General features: G+C 40.0%; 2 protein-coding genes across 6 annotated transcripts in view; one reads left to right on the top strand and one right to left on the bottom strand.

Annotated features, from left to right (window-relative positions):
- LOC140191700 (bcl-2-associated transcription factor 1-like) overlaps positions 1–7,888 on the bottom strand; it is a 39,653-nt gene extending 31,765 nt beyond the window's left edge. For all 3 annotated transcript variants that reach the window (XM_072249352.1, XM_072249367.1, XM_072249359.1), the window contains exon 1: positions 7,800–7,888. The gene's annotated coding sequence lies outside the window, so the exon portion shown is untranslated. The remainder of the gene's footprint in view (positions 1–7,799) is intronic.
- Positions 7,889–8,221: 333 nt separating this feature from the next.
- The window catches only part of LOC140209511 (uncharacterized), a 58,871-nt gene continuing 39,220 nt past the window's right edge, over positions 8,222–27,872 (top strand). The window contains exons 1-4 of one of the 3 annotated variants that reach the window (XM_072277781.1): positions 8,222–8,283; positions 21,273–21,392; positions 22,424–22,462; positions 25,932–26,051. In XM_072277781.1, the coding sequence (XP_072133882.1) occupies positions 8,235–8,283; positions 21,273–21,392; positions 22,424–22,462; positions 25,932–26,051 (328 nt within the window). In that variant the 5' untranslated portion in view covers positions 8,222–8,234. Of the gene's footprint in view, positions 8,284–19,485; positions 20,029–21,272; positions 21,393–22,423; positions 22,463–25,931; positions 26,052–27,872 lie in introns of those variants that run through there. The other 2 variants (XM_072277763.1, XM_072277772.1) reach the window with 2 other exon arrangements.

Below are 27,872 nucleotides of genomic sequence, written 5' to 3'. Positions count from 1 at the left end.
AAAAAGTTGCCAAAAAAGTTGCACTAAAGGTGATATGAACATGGTCAGGTGCCAATGACAAAATAGCGGCAATACGGAAAATAGACCAGGTCATTCAAAGGGTTTTTCTATTCAGCTAGAGATCAGATTTGGGTTTATTCATGGTGAGACAAAACGACTATTAAGGTGATGATACTCAGATGATTCTTCCCTGCAGATTGCAAATGGCTACTTTTGTTTCTTTCTTTTAAAAAAAATGGATGGCATACATCAACTGAGCGAAGTAAAGTGGAGCCAATATTAACTTAACTCCTTACATGGACATTTGAAATGCCCACCCTTTCTTATCATTGCTGCAGACCGAGCACGTACTCTCTGCAGCGCAACAGATTAGGTATATAAAAAATAGTTGTTCCACTTACGAGGGCGATACACTCATATGCAGTGGCCACTCCAGTTCCAATCAAAAGGTGTATTTGTTCAACTTGTATATCTTTTTTTACAGTTTGCAAGTCATTGCTGGATATTAAGAACAGCAGGACTATCCCATCAGCATGCTACTCGATATCGATGGAACTGGACGTATTGCTTACCTTTGTTGTGTTGTCACCTAGACTTGTTGTGCACCATTAGACACTGCAGTCCAAAAAAAGGTGTGAGTGAATGTCTTAGACGTTTTTATTGTGATGGAAAAACCCTGTTGGACATTGGTAACGTAGATCACTGCAAGTCCGGTTCACTGGAAAGACCCACGGTGGGGAAGCTGCATTGATTTGGTTGTGATGAGGCCTAGCCCTAGGGTCACCTGTTATAGTCGCCCAGGGGAGGAGACGCTAAAGCGGTATGGGAGAGACCTCCATGGGGATGCTCGAATCCGTTCTGGTATGGGAGAGACCTCCATGGGCATGCTCGAATCCATTCTGGATTGGGGGCTGCCTTTCAGTGCTCACTTGGTGGAAGAACAAGCTGAACACTCAGGGACCTGGCCTATAGTTTTTTTTTTCTTTGTGATTATATGTTTTTCTGAAATCATAACCATATGTACTACATATCTTAGCCCTGGAGGAACTCTGCTTCATTTGGCTATATTCATGTATGATTGAATAACTAAAACAAAATCTAATTATACCACGGAAGTCTCTCCCATACTGCTTTAGCGTCTCCTTCCCTAGGCGACTATAACAGATGACCCTAGGCCTAGGCCTCATCACAACCAAATCAATGCAGCTTCCCCACCGTGGGTCTTTCCAGTGAACCGGACTTGCAGTGATCTACGTTACCAATGTCCAACAGGGTTTATCCATAATCAAAAGAAAAATCTGGTTTTTAACACTTTCAAAGTTATTAAACTAGGTATTGATTAATGTTAGGAAGATGTACCCAAATAGTGGATTAATTGCATCAGTGCTCCTCCTCATTGTTTCATCATCCACCTATAGTTTTGCTTATAATACTACATATAAATAATATAACAGAGTATAAGTTCATTTAATAGTCCTAGTGAAAGGGAAATAAAGGAAATTCCTCTCTTAATTATGTGAACACAAAATCACAAGTGAAAATACTACAGAAATCCATTTAATATTGAACTCAGTAAAATAATTGAAAAGCAAGATAACTATGCTGACATGACAAAGGAAAACTATACCTGTTATTTCTCCCAATCCCTGCAGCCCCATAGCCCCATTCTAACAAAGTGAGTTTAATTTTGTTTACAGCAAATGTATACAATATGTGTTTTAAATCTCATTTTGGCTTCTCAGTTCAAGACCGATCAGTGTAAAGAGAATGGTACAGAAAATAAGCATTGTTTGAAATCCTAAGTAGATGTCAGGTGCAGAAAATTCATGGGAATTTGAGATCAACATAAGAAAACACTAAGAATTTAAAATTCGGCAACACAACTAATATTCATCTGCAATGATAATTAAAATTAATTCAACCGCCAAAACAACAAATTGATGAATCTAGCATAATACCACCATACAAAAACAGTACTTGCACAAAATGTGGCTTTGCTTTCCAAAGTTCAGTTAAACAATTACTTTTCTACCACTCTTCCTGTTTGCCTGAAAATGAGGTCCTCTAACCCAAATTGCCTCTCACCATACTTCACAACTCAGGAAGGTTTTACACCACTTGACTCCTTAAATGACACACACAAAATGCTGGAAGAACTCAGCAGGCCAGGCAGCATCTATGGAAAAAATTACAGTCAACATTTCGGGCTGAGACCCTTCGGCAGGACTGGAGAAATTTCACATTGTGCCTTTTTTTACCTCATAATCTCTCTGCATAAGTTTCAGAATACAGGAATAAAAATAAATGAAACCCACCTGGAAAAGTGGATTACCTCAGTACCAAAAAGGCAATTTCTTTCACCAACAATTTATGATAATTGCGAGTTAGTTTTATTCTAACCTCAGAGAATATCACATTTAATCCTTAATAGAATAATTTTGAAAATTCAGTAAATAAAACTTAAGAACATAAAAAGTAGCAGCCCATTTAGCTCTTTGTGCTCTTTCCACCTTTTAGTAAGATCACAGGAATCTTTTAAATCTTTTACAAAATAAAAAACTACAGTTGCTGGAACTCTAAGAGCAGAAAAACATTAAGAAACACTCAGACCTGGCAACATTGGTGATAGTTGATCATTTACTTCGGTACACTTTGCTGCATTAACCAAATGTTCTTTGCTTCCCTTAGTATACCAAAGTCCATCAAACTCTGTTTTGATTACACAAATTAGCTGAGCCTTCAAGGGTCTATGGGCAGAGAATTTCAAAGACCCACTTTTCTCTTGCTGAAGCAATTTCTTCTTATCTGTCTTGAATGGCATTCCTTTACATTGATACCATGATCCCTATATCTAGACAGCCTAACCAGAGAAGACATCAGCCTCACAACCATGTCAAGCTCCCCCAAAAAATGTTCCAAAGAAATTCTCATTCAATATTCAAAGAGAATATTGACCAGTTTGCTTAATATCTCTCCTCCTGCAACCAATGCACTAAAACAAAAACCAAAGAACCTTCATTACAGAATCACTATTAAGTTTTTTTAAGTTGGAAAATCAAACCTGCACTCATACTCTGAATAGATTTCACCAGGCTCCTGTATAATTGTAGTAAGGCAACTCAACTCAATCCACATGCCTGGAAGGAAAATCTTAGTATGTTCTCTTCAACATTCTCAACAAAGCGATACATTTACTGAACAGGTCAAATCCCAATCTTTAACAAAGACCTTCTGCCAAATCACCTCATTTTCAGTTTATTGGTGTGTGCACAAAACTTTCTACCTGCACAGATGTTAATTTAGAAAAATTAGGTTGCTTTACTTTTTAATAATCAACCAGGTTTTACTTCTGCAGACAAAATATAAATTTTGTGTTCTAATAACTAGACTAAAATTAAACATTAACTGTTAGAGATAATTTATTCTTTCAATACATCAAATTCTATTTTAGTTGTACAGATTATTTCACTACTGTTACCAATTTACTTTCATTGCATGATTAGTTTTTCCAAAGTGATTTACCCACATGATCAACATCTGTAATTCAAAAAAGAGGGTGTAACTAAAAACCCAAATGACCAAAGCTAACACATAATTGTTGAAATTGGACCATCCTTCAAATTATAATTTAGTTCAATGTAATCCAATCAAGTTAAATGTAAAATTAAGTTTTAAAGTGAATATCCAAAATTACACCAATGACATCTATAAGAGACAAAAAGGAATCTTCTCCCAGTTCCAAATTTAAAATAGACCCCAATGCACAAGATAAAGTAGCACGCAATATTGAGTTTCCGCCAATTTCAATCTACCAAGTTAATTAAGGCAATAAGACTTTTTTTGTATGTGTCATTCACATTTGCACGACTTCAGGCACCTTTCAAACAAAATCATAAATTATATTTGAGTGCATGCCTGCTTGCATTGTGGAGAATTGGAAATTCAATACATTCTAATTTGCTTAATTGCAGAACAAAACAGTATTTCAATTCCAATCAGGATTTTAAATAAAGAGAATCTTTTGCCACTCCTCCAATCCAAGACATACTCCATACACCAGAAAAAAAGGGATCTTCTAGTGGCCACCCATTTTAATCCCACTTCCCATTCCCATTCCAACGTATCAATCTACGGCCTCCTCTACTGTCGCAATGAGGCCACTGTCAGGTTGGAAGAGCAACACCTTGTATTCTGTCTGAGCCTCCAACCTGACTGCATGAACATCGATTTCTCAAACTACCGCCAAGCAAACTAATTAATTGCTCAACAGATTTATTGGACAAACTAAGTTTAATAAAATATTGACAATAAACTTTCAAACTGTAACATTTGAAGAGGAAAGAAACATTAAGTCAAAACTTAAGACAGTGTCTTGAATGCAATGTTAAACTAAACTCATCATGGCTCAATGTTATAAGAGCTTGGAAGTTAATGATACATACCTCCTTTCAGACGATATAACCTGTTCAGAATGGATTATTAATAAAAACACAACTAATAAGTAAATGCTGTTTCTCATCATTTCATCTGTAACAAATGCCACATGCACTAATTGGAAATTTTGGACAAATATTGCCATTTAAATAGAATAGCTCAAAGAAAGTGTGAGTCTTCTCTTAATGGCTCAGTGTTTCTCTTGTGAGTAGCTGTGTCATGCAAATCCTGACAACTGCAGGTATAGATCTCAGATTACGCTGAAATAGTTTGTTTCACTTGAAGATGAGTGTAAAAGGAAGGTCAACCACATTTTCATTCATGATCACTTTTAATAAACATGTATCACCCCATTTAGACACTGAGCGAAGGCAGAATTAATATTTGTAGGTACCCAGAACAGAACAGCTTTGCCTAATCACACACAAAAGCCATTAGGACAATGAAGCAATCGGATAGATCTGAACCTGATCCATTGTTGGCTGGCTCTGGCATCACAATTTTCTCTAAATACACAAATTCTTACGAGAAAACATTTTACATGTACTTCATGTACATTTTCTCTTAAAAAATGACAACACTGCCTTCAGAATGAGAAAATGAAATATTATGATAGCTAAACTATTTCACTAGTAAACATCAACATTGAAACATTACAATGCAATGAAGATTTCACATGAAGGAAACATCTTTTAAGTGAAAAGGAGTACTCAAAATAGTGTATTTTGAATAAGGGAGCTTCCTACACATTTGTTCTCTCTGACTTCATAACATGTCAATCACAAATTCATATTTATCATTTCACATGAAAATCACAAACTGTCACTGATCTAAAATAATTTTAAGTTTTAAAATTAAGTCAAAGGCAAACATACCAAATCGACACATCCTGTTGATTCACAAAGGGCTGATGAAACTAAATTTATGAAAGTGTCCATGTGGGTTCACTGAATTCCATGCAACATTCATAAATTGCCCTTGACAATTTATGGATTCCGGCTAAATGGAGCACATCGAGATAAGTACACTTTGGCCCGATTAAACACTGTGGCCCGATTAAACGGCTGCTCCAAATATCCAGTTTCATGGAAACAGTTAAAAAGGTATTAAATAAGAGATAAACTACTTTTAACTGAGTAACAAATTATGTATTTAAATGAAATACAGAACAAATAAGAACACTACCAATATTATCACAGTACTATAAAACTGTGTATTAGTTTGTAATGTTTAATGATGGACAAATTCATCGAGAGTATGCTTTTTGATTGACTGTAAATTGACAAAACCAGCATACCTAGTGCTGAAAGTGGACTGCTTTCATTGTCTTCCTGCATGAAGTAATGTTGTAATCCAACAATAAATTTCCTGACATCTTGTGTAGTCACTAGCTCAGGTTCAATGTGTCATCCTCATTACTTTCTTCATCTTCATATTCCTCATCTTGGTGTTTTGATACAATATTTTCGACGACTGCGTTGCCCAAATCTTCACTTTCATCGTAACATTCAAGGTGATTGATCCCTTCAAATTTTTTATAGTTCCTAACTTGAAGTAGTGCATCTGCAAGCCAGTGAGCAAAACACCTCTGAATTGACTTGCTGCTTATTTTTTGCCAACTATCACTGACAAACTGTACGGCTTGTAAAATGTTAACCCTTGCACTCACTTCCTTAGCTGTGAAAGATGTGAGTAGATTCTCTTCAATTGCTGGAGAATGTAGTTCACCAACTTCTCGTGATACACCACCTTTAATTTTTTTATGATTCCCATATCCATTGGCTGTACCAAGGATGTTGTACTAGCAGGCAGAAATTCCAGGTGGATGTTTCTCAAACATTCTACATTAGGATGTGCTGCATAATTGTTAACAAGCAGGAGAATTTTGCTTGATTTCTGCTGCAGCTCCAAATCCCAACTCATCAGCCATCTCTTAAACATTTCAGAACTAATCAACATAATCTTATTTGCATACTCAACTGGTAAACTATCTATTCTTAGCACCTTAAAGCACCAAAGTTTAATGCTAATCCCAACCACCAATAATTTCTTTTATCAGTTCCTGACATATCTGAACAATGTGATCCATTGCTTTCCTTGAACCTAATATCATTTGCACCTTTGTAGAAAAGGAAGCCAACCAGCGAGGCACAATAGAAAAGGCCTTTTCATCAGCATTGTAGAAATCATCCATGCCAACATTTTGAAGCAAGTCTAAATTTCCATGTTTCTGCACTTACAGCATCAGCACTACCTATTTTGTCATGTGCCTACATTTCCATCGAGATAACCAACCATATGTTGTTTAAAATTTTTCGTGATCCAGCTTCTTCGCTAACTCCTGACTTGTTTTTCTAACATTGGTCCACCGACACGTACACCTCGTCCAGTTACCACTGATTGAGGTCCTCTTCAACATCTGGATTCTTACCTTCAAACACCAGCTGTTTACGCGAATGTTCCCTGTTGTCCCTCGAGATATGCCCATTCTTCTCGCAGATCACCTCACTGATGAATCAAGCGTTAAATTGTAGATTTCGGGACTCTGCCAGCTGACGATGAATGGTGTTGGAAGGATGGCTTTTAATTTGGTCCAATAAAGTAATTTTTTCGACTAGTGCCAATCTTCTCGTGGCATCTTGGCCAGGGTCTCAAAATGTTAGTCAAATTAAAAAAAAACAATTTTTTAAAAAAAATCACTACGTATTTGAATTGACGTCCTTCGGCCCAAATGTTTAACACAGCAAGTAGACATAATTTTTCGTTCTCATCACGGTGCAGTGTCTAACGGCCATACTGACTGACCGTCTCCTGCCCCAATGAAGCGGTATACTGTCCCAATAAGAATTATCCCAAATTAATAGTAGATAGATATTTTAACCGCCTGTTGAAAGAGCTTGAACTACTAAATTGCAATAATTCATGATCAGTCTCAGAACTGACAATAAGCCCTTAAGTCAGGCCCTAGCATCAGTAAATAAAAGCCAATTATTGCAAGGGAGCGCGTCAACAACAAAAAAAACTTGTGTATGTCAGGATAAAACGCATTTTGTTCACAAAGAGCATTTTAATCCCGCTTCCCCTTTTCCCCGAGTGCCCCGGCGGGCTTGGCTGGAGGCGGCGGAGATCGACATTTATTTCGGCATAAAATCGACCCCAGGCGCAGGCGAAGGCGAAGAAAGGCCATTTTGAACGGTCTGATCCGCACAGCGCTGCGCCTGGGAGGGAGCAGAGCTGAGCTGAGCGCCTTTTACCTACAGCCCACCACCAAACCGACTCATTTCACCCAGTCGTCGGGTCCTCTGCCCACGACTGGTGAGTCTTCCAGATCCACCTTTCCCTGTCGCGTCTTGGTACAAACCTACCGATTCCAAATATCCATCAAACGCAACCGCACACCATCTTAATCCCCGAGCAACAGGGGTGAAAGGGCAGAGCTTCTCGTCGCCAAGCCGGGGCAGTTCCCGCTCCTGCCAGGGAGGGGCGCTCCAGGCGGAGTTTCACGGCGGTTCCCGGTCCTCCCCGACGCCGACCCCGTCTCACAACGGCCTCATCACCCACCCTGAGGAAATCCGACAACATTCCAGAGAAAAGCCGGGAGCAGCACCAGCCACAACTCTGGCCTTACTAAAGCTGTTGAATCCATCAATCGAGAGTGACTGGGGAGTCAACCTGTAGTCCATATTCACGATGGTTTGTAAGCCTTGATCCGCGGCAGACACAGTCTCAGTACTGACTCCCATCCAGCGGGCGCCCGTAAATAGCTGTACCACCGGTGAGAGTAGAATTCCAATCTCTTGATGGCTGCGTTAGGAAATATTTGCTGCTACTTTTCATGGTTGTGTATCAGTGAGTATGCACATACTGTTTTCCGTGCACCTGGTTAGAAACTGTGGCCTTGGAAATATCAGGATCAAATAAAAGCTAAATACAAAACACGGTAGCACGAATGTCTGCACCAACCACGATACTACTCTGAACTAATCTTATCTGTCTTCATAAGATCCATTGCCTCCTTGTACATGTGCCTACCTAAAAACCTATTATCTATCTACCTTATCCCTTGCACACTCTGTAAAAAAAATCTTGTTCTGAAAATCTCTTGAACATTCCCACCTCAGTTTAAACCAACGTCCTCAAGAATTTGGTATTTCCACTCAATTAAAAATAATTTTTCTACCCTGTCAATGTCTCCCTTAAGTTTATATGCTATCAGATTGCTTCTCAGTCTTCAATGGTCCAGAGAAAACAATTCAAATGTGTTCACCGTCTTTATAGCTCATGCAATGCAAAACAGATAACATCCTGATAAGACTCTTTTGCACCCTCTCCAAAGCCTCCACATGACCAAGCAGTGCACAATACTGCAAATGCAGCTGAACCAAACTTCTATGTATTTACAATATGACTTCTCAACTATTTTACTCAGTACTCTGATGATGAAGGCAAACTTCCATCTTCTGAATCTGATTTATTATCACTGTCTTATATGATGTCAAATTTGTTGTTTTGCAGTAGCTGTACAGTGCAAAGGCAATATTACTATAAATTACAAAACAAACGTGCAAAACAAAAGGAATAATGAGGTGTTCATAGGTTCATGGATCATTCGGAAATCTGATGACAGAGGGAAAAAAGTTGTTCCTGAGCATTGAGTGTAGGTCTTTAGGCTCCTGTATCTCCTCCCTGGTGTGGTAGTATCAAGAAGAAGGCATGTCCCAGATGGCAAGAGTCCTTGAGGATGGATGTTGCCTTTTTGAGGCATCGCCACTTCAATGGTAAGGTAGCGTTTGCCTGTGATGGAGCTGGCTGAGTCTATGATCCTGCGCATTGGAGTAGCAACACTAGGCTGTGATGCAACTAGTCAGAATGCTCTCCACCACACATTTATAGAAGTTTGCAAGAGTGCTTGTTAACATACCAAATCTCCTTCCTCATACTCCTAATGAAGTAGAGCTGCCTGTATCAATGTTTTAGGCCAGAACTGATCTCAGGTGTTGACACCCAGGAACTTAAAGCTGCTCATCTTTTCCATTGCTATCTCCTTAATGAGTTTGGTGTACTTCTGATTTTCCTTCTTGAAAGTCCACAATCAATTCCTTGGTCTTGTTGACATTAAGTGCAAAGTTTTTTTATTGTAACGCCACTGAACCAACCAATCTATCTCACTCCTTTTCACTTTCTTACTCCTGTCCAATGGTGTTGCTTCTCTCAAGGAGCTGTGGATTTGCACCCTAAGATTCCTCTGTACATAAGTGCTCCTAGAGGTCCTGCCATTTACTGTGTACTTTCCTCTTGCATTTGATTTCCCAATATGCATCACCTCACACCTGTCCAGATTAAACTCTACCTGCCATTTCTATGTTCTATTTTGAACTTTTGAACCTTTGCTTTATTCTTTAACAACTTTCCTCATTATCAACAATTCCACCAATTTTCATGCCATATACAGACTTACTGATCTGACCATCTACATTTTCACCCAAATCATTAATATATATTTCAAACAACAGAGATTGTAGGCACCAGTAGTCACAGACTTACATTCGTAAAAACACACTTCTTACTGTTACTCTGTCTTACATGGCCAAGCCAGTTTTAGAGCTAATTTACCAACTCACTGGATCCACGTGAATTAATCTTCTGGTTCAGCTTGCTGTGAGATGCTTTATCAAATGCTGTATTAAAGTCCATATAGACAACACACACTGCCTTATCCTCATCAATCATCTTCATCGCTTCCTCAAAAAACTCAAATCTGATTTGTGAGATAGCTCCCTCAAACAGAGCATGCTGACTATCATTTCTCCAGAATCTCCTCCAAAAATTTCCCTACAATTGATGTAAGACTCGCTGGCTTTTTAGTTTGTCCCTTTTGCCCTGCTTAAACAAAAGAAAACATTGGCTATTCTTCAGTTTTCTGGTACCTCACCCATGAGACAAGATGATACCAAGATCTCTGTGAAAGCTGCAACAATCTCCTCCCTTGTATCCCTCTGCATCCTGGGATAAATCTCTCAGGCCCTGGGAATTTATCCTTCCTAACGTTTTCAAAATACCCAACACCTCTGACTTCCTAGCAACAGCAACCTAGAATATCAACATACCCTTCCCTGATCTCACCATCACCAATGTCCTTCTCCCTGATGAATACCAATGCAAACTGTTAACTCATGCCCAACTCTCCGGCTCCTCACATGATTTCCATGCTTTGTTTCTGAATGGGCCCGGTTTGCCCTCTTGCTGCTAGTATATGCATTAAATTGGGATTCTTCTTAATCATATTTTTCAAGGGAATCTCGTGGCCCCATTTTAGCCCTTTTGAATTTCTTGTTTAATCTCTACTTCCTTTGTATTCCTCATGGGCCTTGTCTGATTTCCTAAACCTTTCATGGGCTTCCTTTTTATCTTTGACTAAACTTTAAAAAAATTCTTTCATCATCTAAATCTCCTGAACTTTGCATTCTTATCTTTCATCCTCACAGGAACATGGCAATCCTGAACTCGAATCAACTGGTTCAAAATACATGTCAGATGTGGCTTCACCCTCAAAAAGATGCTCCTGATCTATTTTTGCTCTTCCTATTATTGTTGAGATTAGCCTTCCCCAAATTCACCATTTTTCCCAAGGATCTGAGTAATCCTTATCCATCACAATGTTAAACTTTAGGGAATTAATGGTCACTGTTCCCAAAATGCTCAGCTTCTGTAACACCTGGCCAAGCTCATTTCCCAATATAAGGGTGGAATGGTAGTATAATGGTTAGCGTAATGCTTTTGCAGTGCCAGGTGTAAGTTTGGGGTTCAGTTCACTGCTGTCAGTAAGAACTTTGTATGTTCTCCCTGTGACCGCATGGGTTTCTTCCAGGTGCCCCAATTGCCTCCCACATTCCAAAGACATGGGGTTAGTCTCATTGAGTTGTAGGCTTGTTATGTTGACGCTGTACGTCTGGGGACACTTGCAGGCTGCCCAGCACAATCCTCACTGATTTGATTTGACGCAGTGGTGCACTTCTCTGTATGTTTTGATGTAAGTGTGACAACTAACTTCTTTAAAGTTGAGTATACATGCATCCCTAATAGGAATCTATTATTTCAAAAAACCTTCCTGAATGCACCAAGCAAATTCTGCCCCTTCTCAGCCCCTGGGAGACTAAGGGAGTCTGAATCAGTATTGAAAAAGTTAAAAAGAATCACTATAATAACCCTGTTATTTTTACATCATTCCTTGATGAACTGCATTTCTGTTCCTTTGACATCTATTTGGTATCGGAAGGCTTACAGTTTAACTGTGATTGCACATTTTCTGTTCCTGAATTCCACCCATATGGCCTCATTGGATGAGGCCTCCAGAAAGTTTCCTCTTAGTACACCCATGACATTTTCCCTAATCATTAAGTGATCCCCTCCAGTTTAGATGCAATCCATCCTTGTATAGGCTCCACTTGCTCTGAAAGAGATCCCAATGATCCAGATACCTAAAACCCTCTATCCAGTCACACGTTCATCTGTACAGTCTTCCTATTTCTGGCCTCAGTAACACGTGGCGCAAGGAGTAATCCTGAGATTACAACGCTAGAGATCTTTTTAACTTTCCAAGTTCCCTGTGCAGGACCTTATCCCACTCTTGCCTGTGTAATTAGTACCAATATGGACCAGGACCTCTGGCAAGGAGTCAACCTGCCATAATGGAGACCTGCTCATGGTCACAGAGACACTTATTTATGCAGAATAAACTCTTCCTGGGCTTTTGCCTGGGTACAAGTATCAATTATAACCGACATTTCGATGACAAACTCCACCTTGGCAGTGTTTGTCATCGAAACGTCAATTATGATTGATACCTATACCCAAGGTGGAAGCCCAAGAAGAGTTTATTTGTCATATATGCTGAGAAAGCACTAGATCCTTTTTCATTTATCTCTGCTCCTCATTATCGAGTCTCCTATCACTTCCACACTAATTATTGGTTTTGAACCCTTTCCATATACACTAAGCAGCTTAATTTCCATTTGAAGCTTCCATGAAGATTTGTATTATAATATGAATTCAGCAATACCAGTATTGTTTAGTTAAGTGTACTGATCAAGACTGAAACTATTGAGGTGAGAAATCACAAAGTACTCAACTGAATGTGGAGCGAAAAGAAGCAGAAAGGTTTGTTCTTACCCCACAATAAATGAAGGAGGCCTACACATTCTCTCACTTCTAGGTATCACCTGGACACTCAATGATAACCTTGGTTTCAGTCTTCTGATTGTTTCAATCACTACTACCATCCTGTGCTGACTCCCTTCCTTCCTCCCACCCACCCCTAACCATTACTATCAAGTTCCTTTCCTGTCTGATTTTCTAAATCGCAATTCCTGGCAAATATACTTTTTGAAGAAGTATAATCTCTGAACAAAGTGTCATGCAGGTGAGAAACTGCTAGGAAGTTCAGCAGTCTAATGAACAAGGAGGCAATTAAAAGAGAGAGAATACGGTGCGAGCTGAGGCACGAGCTGGGAAGTCACCATGGTAACAGCTCAGAGCGGTTGAGCTAACGGACGCTGGAATTTTGGATGGATTATAAAAAGTTGATCCTTCGGTCTGATAACGACAGAGGAGACACGACACGGGAGAACTGCGGAAGCTACCCAAGAAACCACTGGTGGAGTTTAAGACCACCACGAGGGTGGAGGCGACAGACCGATTAATTTCGACTGTGATTACCAGTGCGGGTAAGAGCTTGCCTCTGGGGGTCTGCTGGTGGTGAACCCGTGCCGTGGGTTAGTAGACCGTTCCCTAGAAGGGGCTCTGTCCACCTGTGTCTGTGTGGGGGTCACACGAAGTGACTCTGAAGACTTCGGAAGCAAGAACAACTAAAGCTGCCAACTGGAACATCAACTCAAGTAACTCTCTCTCTCTCCATCAATTCAACTCGATGCAACACAAAGTGAACTGCTTAAACTTACCTGACACCGTAAGACTGATATCTACCACCTGAACTATTACTTTTGTATCCACACACACATATATATATTTATATATATGTGTGTGTGTGTGTGTGTGTATATATATATGTCATAGTTTATAACCTGTATTGTATTATTCGGTTTAATGATATTAATTGGTAGTAGTAATAAATATAGTCTTAATTTATAGTAAACCAGACTCTAGGTGTGTTCCATTTCTGCTGGTCCTTTTCAACCTGTCATGGGGTTCGTGACAAAAGTCTAATGGCTCCTGCTCATACTTCATTCTGAACACTCCTGTATATCTGTGTCTCACCTCTGTTTGTTACTGATCCTCCTGCTACACAGAACAATATACCAGGACGTTGCTTGGAAAGAAGTGAATGACTGTTTTGTCTTTCTTTTGACACACCCAGAGGAAAAATAATGATGCAAATAACTTGCTTAAAAAAGTGTTCTTATGCTTTTTATCAGAGGAAGTGATCTGAGAGTTTCTTGAGAAACAGTCTATTCCTAATTTCTGCCAAATGGTATATGTACCTCATTATATTTAGCATTTATAGTTTGTGCTGAAACCTGCAGCCAAGGTGTACTTGCAGGACTTAGTTTGTCTGAGCTGAAAAGCATCATTTTCCTTTGCTAGGTATTATGGGAAAAAGTTGGATTGTTTCTCTTATATACTTGATTCCTCTGTATTCTTCTCATTGATCATGGTGGCATTCTACAAAAAGCAATCTTTATGTTTGGGAACAAAATATCTTTTGTTCTATAGCCCTGCCCTAGGCCTTATAGGTTGTCATTTGCTTGTGATTAGGCCTACAAAGCAGCAAGGGAACAGCGGGCAAATTTCCAAAACCAGCCAAATGAGCCTATCTCCAGTCCAAGTGAAAGAAATGAGGGTTAGTTTGCAATCATAGCAGTAACATCAGCAATGCCTATTTGGACACTCATTAGTCTGGTTTAATGTCACACCATCACCAGGCTTATATTTGAAAGATTTGAATAGCGGTTTGACCATATGCAAACGTTAGTCTAATGATCAGTTAAGAATTACATTATGTAGGAGATATTCGAAGGAATGATTTGTTTGAAACTAACATTCGTGGCTACAGAGCTTATTTGTTTTTTCCAGTTATTTTGCTGATTTCATACTTTAATAAAAGACCCAATCCCAAACAAGAGAAAATCTGCAGATGCTGAAAATCCAGTCCTGCTGAAGGGTCTTGGCCCGAAAAGTTGACTATACTCTTTTACATAGATGCTGCCTGGCCTGCTGAGTACCTCCAGCATTTTGTGTGTGTTATTTTAATGAAAGACACAATCATTTATATGCAATCAAGGCATTTTTAGCAAAAGCATAATGCACTGGGTGGGGGTGGAAAACAACCAGACAAAACATTAGCTTATCCACAGCATCAAGTTTCAGATAGCTGTAATTAAAGAGGCAAAGCAAAGTCAGAAGCACAGCTGGCTACAGATATTTTGAGTTGGAGGGAAGGAGTATTGGTTTGGAGATGGGGGGGTGGGGGGAGGTGGGCAGAGGGACTTTCACAAAAGGAGGTGAAAGAAGGTTTCCAGTTAATGAAATTACTTTTGGCACTGCTTTTACAGGATGTCCAAAAGCATTTATTTGTTTCCAAAATAGAGATACTTGGAAATGTTACTTATTGAAACATAGAAAGAATGAACATAAAAAAGGTTACTTAAGTCATTGTATTCATATTTTGGTTTGCAGAGTCACAGAGCAACACAGCAAAGGAACAAGCCCATTGGCCCATCTAGTCTGGTGCCTAGTTGCATCAACCAGCTCCAAGCCCACCATACCCTTCCCATCCATATACTTAATCCAAACTTATCTTAAATGTTGAAATCAAACCCGCACCCCCCACTTCCACTGGCAGCTTGTTCCACACTCTCACCACCCTCCCAGTGAAGAATTTCCCCCTCACATTCCCCTTAAATGTTTCACCTTTTATCCTTTCCCATTACCAGCTCTAGTCTCATCCAACCTCTGTGGAAAAAGCCTGCTTGCATTTACCCTGATTATTCTATCAAATCTCCCCTCATTCCCCTATCGTTCAGGGAGTGAAGTTCTAACCTATTCAACCTTTGCCTATAACTCAGGTCTCAAGTCCCAGAAATATCCTTGTAAACTTTCTCTGTATTCTTTCAATCTTATTGCTTTCTTTTCTGTAGGAAGGTGACTTGAACTGTACACAATACTCCAAATTAGGCCTTACCAATGTCTTATACAACTTCAACACAACATCCCAACTCCTGAACTCAGTACTTTGATTTATGAAGGCCAATGTGTCAAATGCTCTGTTTATGACTTGTGATGCCACCTTCAAGAAATTATGGATCTGTATCCCTAGATCCCTCTGTTCTACTGCACTCCTCAGAGCCCTATCTTTCACTGTGTAAGTCCTACTCTGGTTTGTCGTTCCAAAGTGCAACACCTCACACTTGTCTGCATTAAGTTCCATCTACCATTTTCACCCATTTTTCCAGCTGTTCCAGATCCCACTGTAAGCTTTAATAGTTTTTCTTGCTGTCCACTAAGCCCATAATCATGGTGTCATTTTCAAATTTGCTGACCCAGTTGACCACATTATCATCCAGGTTGTTGATATAGATGACAAGCAACAATGGACCCATCTCTGATCCCTGCAGCATACCAGTTGTCATAGGCATTTAGTCAGAGAGGCAACCATCTACAACCTAGCTCTGCCTTCTCCCACAAAGCCAATGTCTAATCGAAGTTACTACCTCATTCTGAATGCCAAGTGACTGAACCTTCTTAAGCAACCTCCCATGCAGCACCTTGCTAAAGTTCACATAGACTGCGTCCACATCCTTCATCAACTTTCCTGGTAAACTCATCAAAAAATCTCTGCAAGATTGGTTAGACGTGGCCTGCCAAACCACGTACAAAGCTATGTTGACTATCCTTAATCAGTCCCTGTCTATCCAAATACTTACATATCTGGTCTCTTAGAATATCTTCCAATAACTTACCCACTACTGATGTCAGGCTCACTGGACCATAATTTCCCAGTTTATTCTTAGAGCCTTTCTTAAACAACAGAACATTAGCTATCCTCCAATCCTCCAGCATCTCACTCACAGCTAAGGACATTTTAAATACCTCTGCTAGGAATCCCTGCAATATCTACGCTAGCCTATCTGAAGGTCTAAGGGGAAATCTTGTCAAATTCTGGGCATTTGTCCACCCTAATTTGCCTCAAACCAGCAAACACCTCCTCCTTTGTAATCTGTATATGGTCCATGACCTCACTGCTGTTTTGCCTCATTTCTATAGACTCTTGTGTCCATCTCCACAGTAAATACAGATGCAAAAATGTCATTTAAGGTCTTCTCCATCTCCTTTGGCTCCATGCATGGATGACCCCACTGATCTTGAAGAGGACCAGTTTGTTCCTTGCTATCCTTTGGTCTTAATATATTTATACAAGCACTTGGGATTCTCCTTCACCTTGTCTAGTCGAACAAATTCATGTCTTCTTTTCCCCGCCTGATTTTCATCTTTTAAGTGTTCTCTTGCATTTCTCATACACCTCAGTACTTCATTAGTTCCTTACTGCCTGTACCTGCTACCCATCTCCTTCTTATTAACCAGGGCCTCAATATCTCTCAAAAACACAGTGCCTTAAACCTGTTAGACAACGAGTATTCTGACAGGAACATACATATTAAAAGAAGTCTCAATATTCCTTCATTGATGTTTGGAGCAACATCTCAGTGAGAGAATACAAATCATGGTATGTAAAACCAAATAGAAAGGGTGTTAGATTGGTATTAGTAGCCGCCTTTGCCCCAGCGTTTTTCTGGTTCATAACATCTGCTCAGCACAGACATGCTATTCTGTGTTACCAGTGGAGGTGCCAGACTTTGTGGAAACAGCACAGCAGTTTATTGCCGTCATGCTCTGGGCACTCACAGGCAGCAAGAAATTAAAATGTTACCTGGGGCACCAGCAGATACAGCAGCAATTCAAGAAAAGTAGTACTGCAGGTTCTTTAAAACCAGCCTGCAATAATGAGCCCACAATGTTTTTTTTCCGTACTTAGCACCTTTCACAACACTTGCCTATCCTGAAGCACTTTATGGCCAATGAAATAGTTTTGAAGAGTTGCATTGTGGGGAGTGTTATGTTTTGTGTAATCAAGCATGCCATTGTTTCCATCATAGCCAGTCATGTTTGCTTTTTTAATGATTATTATCACCGGGTACTCGCTCTTTATGAACCCATGAATTCATCTCTGCACATGCTGCACTGCGTTTTTTTTAGTTCGAACGTCTCGCTCTGCTTCAACAGGTCGATAGCCATTTTAGGTTCATTTTAAGAATACCTCGTTGCCAATGTTATGTTTTCTACCTTCAAAACTTTAAACTAATTCAAAGGAAGACGCAAAGTTAGACCCTCATTTTGGACACCAGTGTCTTCCTTTGAATTAGGGTTTTGAAGTTATAAAACATAACAGGGAGCACAGCAGCCAATTCATCACACAGTAAGCTCTTGCAACAGAGATGTGATAGTATCAGATATATATTAATATTAATGTTGGTTGAATGATATTTATTAGTCAAGGCACTGGGTTTAAATATTCAACTCTTTGAATTTGTGTCTTGAGATCATGAATATCCATGTAGAAAGTGATCACTAACCAGTGAAAACCTCATCAGTGTAAATCTCCCTCACTATTGCATTGAAATCAGGATACTTATTCTTACACCTGTGGAGTGAGACACAACAAACAAAAATTGTTTACCCATACCTGACCTTGAATAACATTCAACTAATACTGGTGGAATTTCCTTTAAAGAAGAAATTGTATCAGTGAGATGATATCCACATGAGGTTCCTTTCCAGCAACTTTCAGCCTACTGCTAATCAACATAGTATCATAATGGGGGGCGTTGGGAACGGACCCAAATGCAAGACACAGACACTGAAGTACTAGGAACAGGAATGGACAAAACTAAATGACGAGACAGGACACAGACTAGAGGTAGGGACAGGAACACAGACTAGGCAAGGGAAGCAGGACCAGGACAAGGGACTGGGAACAAGGAGCCTGGGCGTGGACTCCGAGCCAGAGGCTGGACAAGGATCCAGAACCTGGGTCTTGACTTGGGCTCAGACCCCAAAACTAGGCAAAGACATGACGAGGCCTGGGTTCTTGGAGACTAGATGAGGACCTAACGGGGCAAGGGTACTTCGAGGCAACTCCTGGGCAGGACGCGGAACTCCACCCCACGGAGGCAAGGACAAGGAGGGATGGACCCAACCACAGGGTAACAGCAAACAGCCTGGCTTACCCGATGGAGGCAAGGGACAGAACCAACCACAGTAACAGCAATCGGCCTGGCTTACCCGATGGAGGCAAGGGACAGCACCAACCACAGGGTAACAGCAATTGGCCTGGCTTACCCGATGGAGGCAAGGGACAGGAAGGGACAGAACCAACCGCAGGGTAACGGCAAACGGCCTGGCTTAACCAACGGAGGCAAAGGACAGGAAGGGACCTAGATCCGGGGTGGCTCCAAGACTTGAGGTGGCCAGTCACCTCAGCTGGTTACAGAACAGCCAAATCCATATCTTGATGACTGCACTAGCCTTCCACCAGTGGGTTGCTCCAAGGGGAGACTGACAAGACAACCCAGCAACCACACTCAATCCCAGGGCCACTTATATTCCCAGCCCCAAGATGAGCATCAGGTGCTTATGGTTAAGTTCAACCAAAACAAGGGACAGCCGGAAGACCCGGAGTCTGTGGACTAGTCCATGAACTGGAATGCAGACATCGGACTGGACCATGACGCATAGAAGTTAAGTAATTATATAACTGCATATCAGATAAGCTTTGGTAGAGAACACACCAATAGGACAAATGAAAAAAAAATCATTTTAACTTTTGTTTAAAGTTCTAATAAATGGAGCAAGATGTTACTCAAGCATCGTCAGCCTCTCAACAGAATAAATATCTCATTTTTACTTCGTATGCGTGAGCTGGATTTGCTTGACAGTTTGCACCTCCCTATGACATGAGTAGTTCAGGCCACGCCTCTACTATTTACAGCGCAGCTCAGGTTGGTCTTTGTTATGTTTGCAGTGCAAATGTACTCTCTATTATGGAAACATGGTGAGTGTGTGGCAGTGAAAGAAGAGAAGCAAACATAATTTAAACCCGCAGAAGCTGTTTTTTTTGCCAGCAAGTTAGGAACATGGTGATTCTCTACTTCTGTAATATCTATATTAAGCAAATGTGTTTACTTTAAAAACTTTGCACATTCATTCAAGCAAACAATTCAAGATGGCATGTTTACTTAGTGTGCTAATTTGAAAGTTGAAGTTATAGCTGTGTGGAACAAAGACGAAGTTAAGCCATGGCAACGATCTGTGACTCATGTAGACAGTACCTGAAGGATTTTATGGAAATGATAGAAAGAGCTGTAGAAGAACTCCTGGAGAAAATAAAGGAGTTCTTTCAGAAAATACAGAGCTGTTCCTGTCTAAAGCGGAAAAGAAGTGAGCCAGACCGTCTTTACAAGCCGGTTCTACAGCTACATGAAAAAGAGGCTGCTCAGGAGTTCCTACAGCACATTGAAGAAGGTAAATTTAAAACCAATAATCTAGTACCTTTCTTCTATTTGCATTACATTTCTTTACACTAGGTTTGATTTTCTACCATAAATTTACCCTACATGAAAATTGTGGCCTAATTCCTAACAGGGCCTTGCAAAGCATTGTAGGATTCTCCAGATATTTTTATTAGGGTTTGTTTTTCCAGTGTAATTACTGCATAATTATGAAGGATTTTAAATATTCAGTTTTCTCAACAATACATTTGACTATCATTGTAATTTCAATGTGATATGCATTAATGTCCTTATACAAAAAATATTATCTTCAGGTTACTTTAATTGGAAGAGAAATCTTGATATGAACCTATAGAAAACTGCATTTTAGTGTGACATATATAATTTCTTAGATCATATTAATAAACTAATTCTTACTTTATCTTTGGGCAAGGTTAGGTAATTTACCTAGGGGAAGGATCTCATATTTTTGTGAGTTATGAGATCATGTATCCAAGTCCTGCTCTTTAACCACATTTGGCAGGCCTGATGCACAGTTTTGACCCAAAATGTCTATAATTACTCTACTCTCACAATATGGCTTCCGCTTTATTCTTCTGCCAATTTTTGATGCAAGTTTCAGCTTCTGTGTTCTCTTGGTTCTCCATCAGGAAAATCAATGTCAAAGCACCACAAAGACCTGAAGGTGATTAACAAGTCCTCAGTCTATGTTTGTAGATTCATTCCTACCTGTAGGACATTTATTAATAAAATGTTTTATATTCTAAAATATTAAAAGAAATATTACATTTTGCAACATATTCAATTGAGACCAAGTTTAGAAAATCACGAGGTTAAGCGTTTAAGACTCACTGGAAAATACTGGAACAATAAACCCATACTGACAACTTTTGCTGAAAAGGCTGATACCAAATCATGAAATCCAGATATAGGTCACTACTAGAGGTTCTGTATTTAATGGACCTGATAATTTTCTGTTTAGTTAATTATAGTGGGAGTGCCCCCTCATTGCATTTATTTTCCACTTTAAATTTAGTATTGCACCTTTAATATTGCTCTGAAAGTGTTTGGCAAGTTTAGAAACTGGGAAGTGTTTTCCTCAAAAGTGTATTGGGCAAAATCATTGCTTATGAAACAGCAATCATGACGCTTTCACATAAGCGTTGATCATGTGGACATTTATTACTCAAGGCACCATTTCAATCGACATGATTCATATATAAGGTAATAAGTCTGGTTATCTGTTTGTCCCTGCAGCTTCAGAAAATAAAGTGATTGACTGGGAAAGCTTGAAGGCCTTGCAGACACTAGCTGCTTCTGAAAATCCAGGTCTACAGCAATCTGCTGCTCTCTACTATTTACATATCAGCGAACAGCGTGAGTATGGTATTCAGAAACAAAAACAGAGATACCCAAAAGGGATTAATTTAAATGATGCAATATTGCATTTTAAGACCAGATAGTTAGCAATAGTCTCAGGTACACACAAGTTGAAGTGTAACTTTTGCATTCAGTTTTCTGAGCTATGGCTTGGATGACAGCATCAATAAGGAAGGATTAATACAGGAGCTGGCTTTGTGATTAAAATGACCAGATTGACTGCAATCTCACTAAAGCACACAAAGAGAAAGATATTTTAACACAGTTCACACATTGTAAAGTCAAAACTAAACATCATTGCTGTTGAGTGAGATATGATGGCCCTTGTATGTCCTGCAGAGAAAGGGAGTAGAAATTTCAGAAATTCAGTCAGGATCCTTCATGTGTATGATGCAGGTAAACTGTGATGTCATTCTTGCAATTTCTCAAATGCAAATATCTAGAAGGAGGAGGCCTTCTCTCTACTTGGAGCATAGCCAAGCAGAGAAACAGTTAACACCACACCTTTTTGGTGCCTATTGTCTTTTATGAAGGCAAGTTCCACTTTGTTTCTTCTTCTTTTTGCCTGAGGGTCCTGGTCAGAAATATCCCTGCCTAGGATTTTCTATGTTTGTTTTAAAAGCCCCACCATGAGAATATCTTTGTGCCTGCTATGTGTTTTGTGTGATTAATTGAACAAAACTTGGAATTTATGATTCTAATGCAGCATTACATATGATGTGTTTAAAATATTGGTCCCACTTGTCCTCTTTTGAGTTTATTGCACAATAACAATCAAGGCATATTTTTCTACTTTGAAATATTTCTGTGCTGCAGGCATCCAGTGAGCAGTCCAAATTGTAATTTACTATGCTGTAATATTATGCAATTTAATCTAAAGAATGAACATTATGGTTCTAATATTCGATAATCTGGTACACAGCCTGTAGAAATGCCATGAAAATAGAATTTAAGGCTAAAATTGTCTGCTTATGTTATTTTCCATTTCCCCCATTGGTGTAACTTTGGGTGATTGGGAGATGATTCAGAACATCAAACACAAGCAAACCATGTCCCTGATGCAAAAGGTAAGGAATGAAGGAGCACTGGGTAATGAATTATTAGCATAGTCTTGCACTCTTACTGGCAGCACTATGTACCCCTACCAGCCAAAGAATGGTTAAAGGATACAGAAGACAGAAGTATGTAATCAATTAACCAACCACTTAGAGATAGAAACAGGAATCTTAAAAAGCTACAAATAGTCGATTTCTTAGACTAAGCGCTTCTGAGGACGTGTCAGATTGGAAATGGGTACTGAAGGAACTGAGCATAGAAATTGTGGCTTGTTTATGGATCTTCTTTTTCTTCTTCAGCAGTTTCTCCGTTTCAGTGACGACTTCTGTTCTGTTTCTATGGATTCTGAGACGCCTGCAGTTCAGTGTGGGATCCATAGAATCTTCCAAAGGCTGCTGAGCAGGGCAATCATGTGGGTAGTTCAGGACATGAGGCCTTCCTCCTGCTGCTTTTTGGCTGGCTGCCACATGGTCCCAATGAAGAGACATAAGGTCCTCCATGCCATCCTCAATAGTCCTTTATTTTGAGTGATCAATGACCAGGGATTCCTAAAAGTCAGTGAAGATGTTGCACATTTTAATGGAAGGTGTAATCTTTGCAACTCAGATTAGTGAAACCTAACTGAGAAAAAGCGATTGGGATGAGTCAAGGAATAATGTGAGTGAAATTTGGAAGAATTCATATTCAGTTGCCTTAGATAAACTTGCTATACAATACCTTCAGCACATTGTACTTTGATGTACAATGTTTCTATCAAAGTCAGTAAAATGGACTTGCAGAACTAGTCATGGCAATGACAGAATAATATTTACTGGGTTGTAAACCACGCAAAATGCTGAAGGAACTCAGCAAGCCAGGTAGCATCAATGTAAAAGAGTAAACAGTGGATGTTTAGTCATAGTCATAGTCATACTTTATTGATCCCGGGGGAAATTGGTTTTCATTACAGTTGCACCATAAATAATTAAGTAGTAATAAAACCATAAATAATTAAATAGTAATATGTAAATTATGCCAGGAAATAAGTCCAGGACCAGCCTATTGGCTCAGGGTGTCTGACCCTCCAAGGGAGGAGTTGTAAAGTTTGATGGTCACAGGCAGGAATGACTTCCTATGACGCTCTGTGTTGCATCTCGGTGGAATGAGTCTCTGGCTGAATGTACTCCTGTGTCCACCCAGTACATTACGTAGTGGATGGGAGACGTTGTCCAAGATGATATGCAACTTGTACAGCATCCTCTTTTCAGACACCACCGTCAGAGAGTCCAGTTCCATCCCCACAACATCACTGGCCTTACGAATGAGTGTGTTGATTCTGTTGGTGTCTGCTACCCTCACCCTGCTGCCCCAGCACACAACAGCAAACATGATCGCACTGGCCACCACAGACTCGTAAAACATCCTCAACATCATCCGGCAGATGTTAAAGGACCTCAGTCTCCTCGGGAAATAGAGACAACTCTGACCCTTCTTGTAGACAGCCTCAGTGTTCTTTGACCAATCCAGTTTATTGTCAACACGTATCCCCAGGTATTTGTAATCCTCCACCATGTCCACACTGACCCCCTGGATGGAAACAAGGGTCACCGGTACCTTAGCTCTCCTCAGGTCTACCACCAGCTCCTTAGTTCTTTTCACATTGAGCTGCAGATAATTCTGCTCACACCATGTGACAAAGTTTCCTACCGTAGCCCTGTACTCAGCCTCACCTCCCCTGCTGATGCATCCAACTATGGCAGAGTCATCCGAAAACTTCTGAAGATGACAAGACTCTGTGCAGTAGTTGAAGTCCGAGGTCTAAATGGTGAAGAGAAAGGGAGACAAGGCAGTCCCCTGTGGAGCCCCAGAGCTGCTGATCACTCTGGCAGACACACAATGTTGCAAGCACACGTACTGTGGTCTGCCAGTCAGGTAATCAAGGATCCATGATACCAGGGAAGCATCCACCTGCATCGCTGTCAGCTTCTCCCCCAGCAGAGCAGGGCGGATGGTGTTGAATGCACTGGAGAAGTCAAAAAACATGACCCTCACAGTGCTCGCTGACATGTCAGAATGGGAATGGAAATTTTTCCCCTGCGGGATATTATTGAGTTTTAACAACCCAGGCAGAGACCTTTCATCAGGACTGGAGAAAAGAGATTAGAAGTCAGAGTAAGAAGGTGGGGAAGGAGAGGAAGAAATACAATGCAGTAGGTAATAGGTGAAACTGGGAGAGGGGAACGGGTGAAGTGAGAAACTGGAAAGTCGATTGATGAAAGAGACAAAGGCCTGGAGAAGGGGGAATCTGACAGGAGAGGACTGAAGGCCATGAAAGAAAGGGAAGGGGGAGGAGTACCAGAGGGAGGTGATGGGCTGTTAAGGAGATAAGGTGAGAGAGGGGAATGGTGAAGGTGAAGGGGGGAAGACAATTACCGGAAGCTTGAGAAATCAATGTTCATGCCATTAGGTTAAAGGCTACCCAGATGGAATATAATGTGTTGCTTCTCCAACCTGAGGGCGGCCTAATTGCGGCAGTAGAGGAGGCCGTGGACTGACATGTCAGAATGGGAATGGAAATTTTTCCCCTGCAGGATATTATTGAGTTTTAACAACCCAGGCAAATCACAAACAAGAGAAAATTTGCAGATACTGGAAATCAAAGTAATACACATACAATGACGGAGGAACTCAGCAGGCCAGGTAGCATCTATGGAAAAAAGTAAGCAGTCGACATTTTGGGCTGAGATCCTTCATCAGGACTGGAAAAAGAGAGATTAGAAGTCAGAGTAAGAAGGTAGGGGGAGGAGAGGAAGAAATACAAGGTAGTAGGTGATAGGTGAAACCAGGAGAGGGGGACGGGTGAAGTAAAGAACTGAGATGATCTATATATAACTCCAGCACCACTAATAGGGTTGAATTTCAGATGGTTGAGCAAGGGCAATTTATGATAGTCAACAAAGTACCCAGGATATCTTCAAGGAGCAGTGTCCCAGAAAGGTAATCCATTATTAAGGACCCCCAACACCTAGGGCATGCCCTTTTCTCACTGTTACCATCCGGTAGGAGATACAGAAGCCTAAAGGCACACACTCACTGATTCGGGAGCAACTTCTTCTCCTCTGCCATCAGATTCCCAAATGAACATTGAACCTGTGAATACTACCTCACTTTTTAAATATATATTATTTCTGTTTTTGCACTATTTTTAGTCTATTCAATATACATATACTGTTAAGTAATTTATTTATTTACTATTATTATTTTTCTTCTTCGATATTATGTATTGCATTGAACTGCTGCTGCTAAGTTAATAAATTTCACAACATGCCGGTGACAGTAAACCTGATTCTGATTCTGAAATGATGGCCTTGTCAGTGATGCCCAGACCTTGAATAATAAATGAATAAAAATATTGCAATGAAGAAGATGAAATCTGTCCAGCGTTTGTCTTCAGTAATGTTTACAAATTGCATTTATTAATTAATCTTATATTTTTACCAGTGAAGAGTGAGTTGCCTGAAGAATACTTGGAACCATATCATAATTTGTTACAGTCCAGCGATTTGGAAGTGCAAAGGAAAGCATCTCTATCTCTGGTCAATCTCTTAGTAGAGGGCAATGGTGAGTAAGGATGTGGAGGAAAAATATGCTTGTGTCTGTTAAAACTGCAATATACTATGTGTAGCTGTCAGCTGATCTCAATGGTTTTAAAAGCATTTGATGAAAATATATAGCAAGTTCCACAATTTATTCTACAAAGAGGTTTAGGGTGCAAGAGAAAACTAGAAAAGATATTGCCATAAGAATTATCTGTAGAGAGGAAATCTACAAGGATAATGGAACATTTGGCCCATGAATGGCAGTATAAAGATTGAGGAGGTTTCAAAGTTCATGTATGCCACCATATACTACGCCAGGATTTATTTTCTTGCAGGCATTTTCAGTAGAGCAAATTAATACAATAGAATCAATGAAGAACTACATATAAACGAAGACTTACAAACAACTAATGTGCAAAAGTAGGCAGTATGTTCAAGTACACAAATAAATAAATAACTACAAGAACATGAGTTGTGGAGACCTTGAAAGTGAGTCCAAAGGTTGAGGGATTCATTCAGACTAGATGTGAATGAAGTTATCCACGCTGTTCCAGGAACCTGATGGCTGGGGGGTAATAACTCTTCCTGAACCTGGTGGTATGGGACCTAAGGCTCCTGTATCTCCATTCCAGTGGCAGTGCTGAGAAGGGAGCGTAACATGACGGTGGGGGTCCTTAATGATGGAACCTGCTTTTTTGTTGAGATACTGCTCCGTGTAGATGTGCTCAGTAGTGGGGAGGGCTTTATCTGTATCTCAGTATATGTGTCAATAATAAACCACTCACCAAAGAGAAAGAGTAAGTTCTTGTCACTACAGTGGATATCACTAATGTTAAACTAGCATCAAAAATAGTTTATCTTTGATCTCCTTTTCCTCTTATCCCAGACTCTCATTTTACTATGACTGTTTTCAATCCATAAGACAATCCTGCTTGATAAACATATAGCAATGGGCAAAATTGATTGAACACATATCTTACCAATTTTAGACTCACAGAATAAGATAGTCAAGAACAGAATGAAGTTATTCAGTTGATCACATCAGCGCAGATTTAAAAAAGATTAGCACACTTATCTCACCTTCCAGCACTGGTTGAACTCCATATCCATAAGCTTGCTGAAGATTCTGCCTTTACTGGGTAGTGAGAGTCAGATTGTTTTATATTCTGCCACCCACTGGCTTCCTAACTGCTGGCAAGTCTAGGTTTCCTAAGTGAAAGCTGAAGCCATAATCTTGCTAGCTGAGCTTTGCCAATGAATTCCTGGTTCTTCTCCAGGGCTGGACTCCTCTGAAGTCTGGCAGCACACTAGGAGCTTGCTGAATTCCGCACAGGTTTATGCTGGGAAAGGTGAACTTTTTGTATCATTGTGATAGCTTTTAATGTTTTAATTATTTATGGCTGTTCTAAATGTTCTTTTTTTTTAAGTTTAGAGTCATTAAGTTATAGAACCATACAGCATGACTACAGGTACTTATCCAGTGCTTCTGAAATGATACTGTTGTACCTGTCTCAACCGCTTTCTCTGGCTGCTTATTTCATATACTCACCACCCTCTGCATGAAATATTGTCCCTCAGGTCCCTTTTAAATCATTCTCAACTCACCATAAGCTGATACCCTTTAGTTTTGGTCTCCCCTACTGTGAGAAAAAGACTATTACCATCCACATTATCTCTGCCTATTATAATTTCAAACACCTCCATAAGGTCACCTTTCATTCACCTCTGAGCATTAAAGATCTAGCTTGGTCAACCTCAGGCCCTCTAATCCTGGTAACATCCTCATAAATCTCCACACTCTTTCCAGTTTATCCATGTCTTTTCTATAACTGAGTGACCAAAG

Source organism: Mobula birostris, chromosome 2 (genome assembly GCF_030028105.1).
Source record: "Mobula birostris isolate sMobBir1 chromosome 2, sMobBir1.hap1, whole genome shotgun sequence".
Taxonomy (NCBI): Eukaryota; Metazoa; Chordata; class Chondrichthyes; order Myliobatiformes; family Myliobatidae; genus Mobula; species Mobula birostris.
This window is presented reverse-complemented; position numbering and strand designations above follow the sequence as displayed.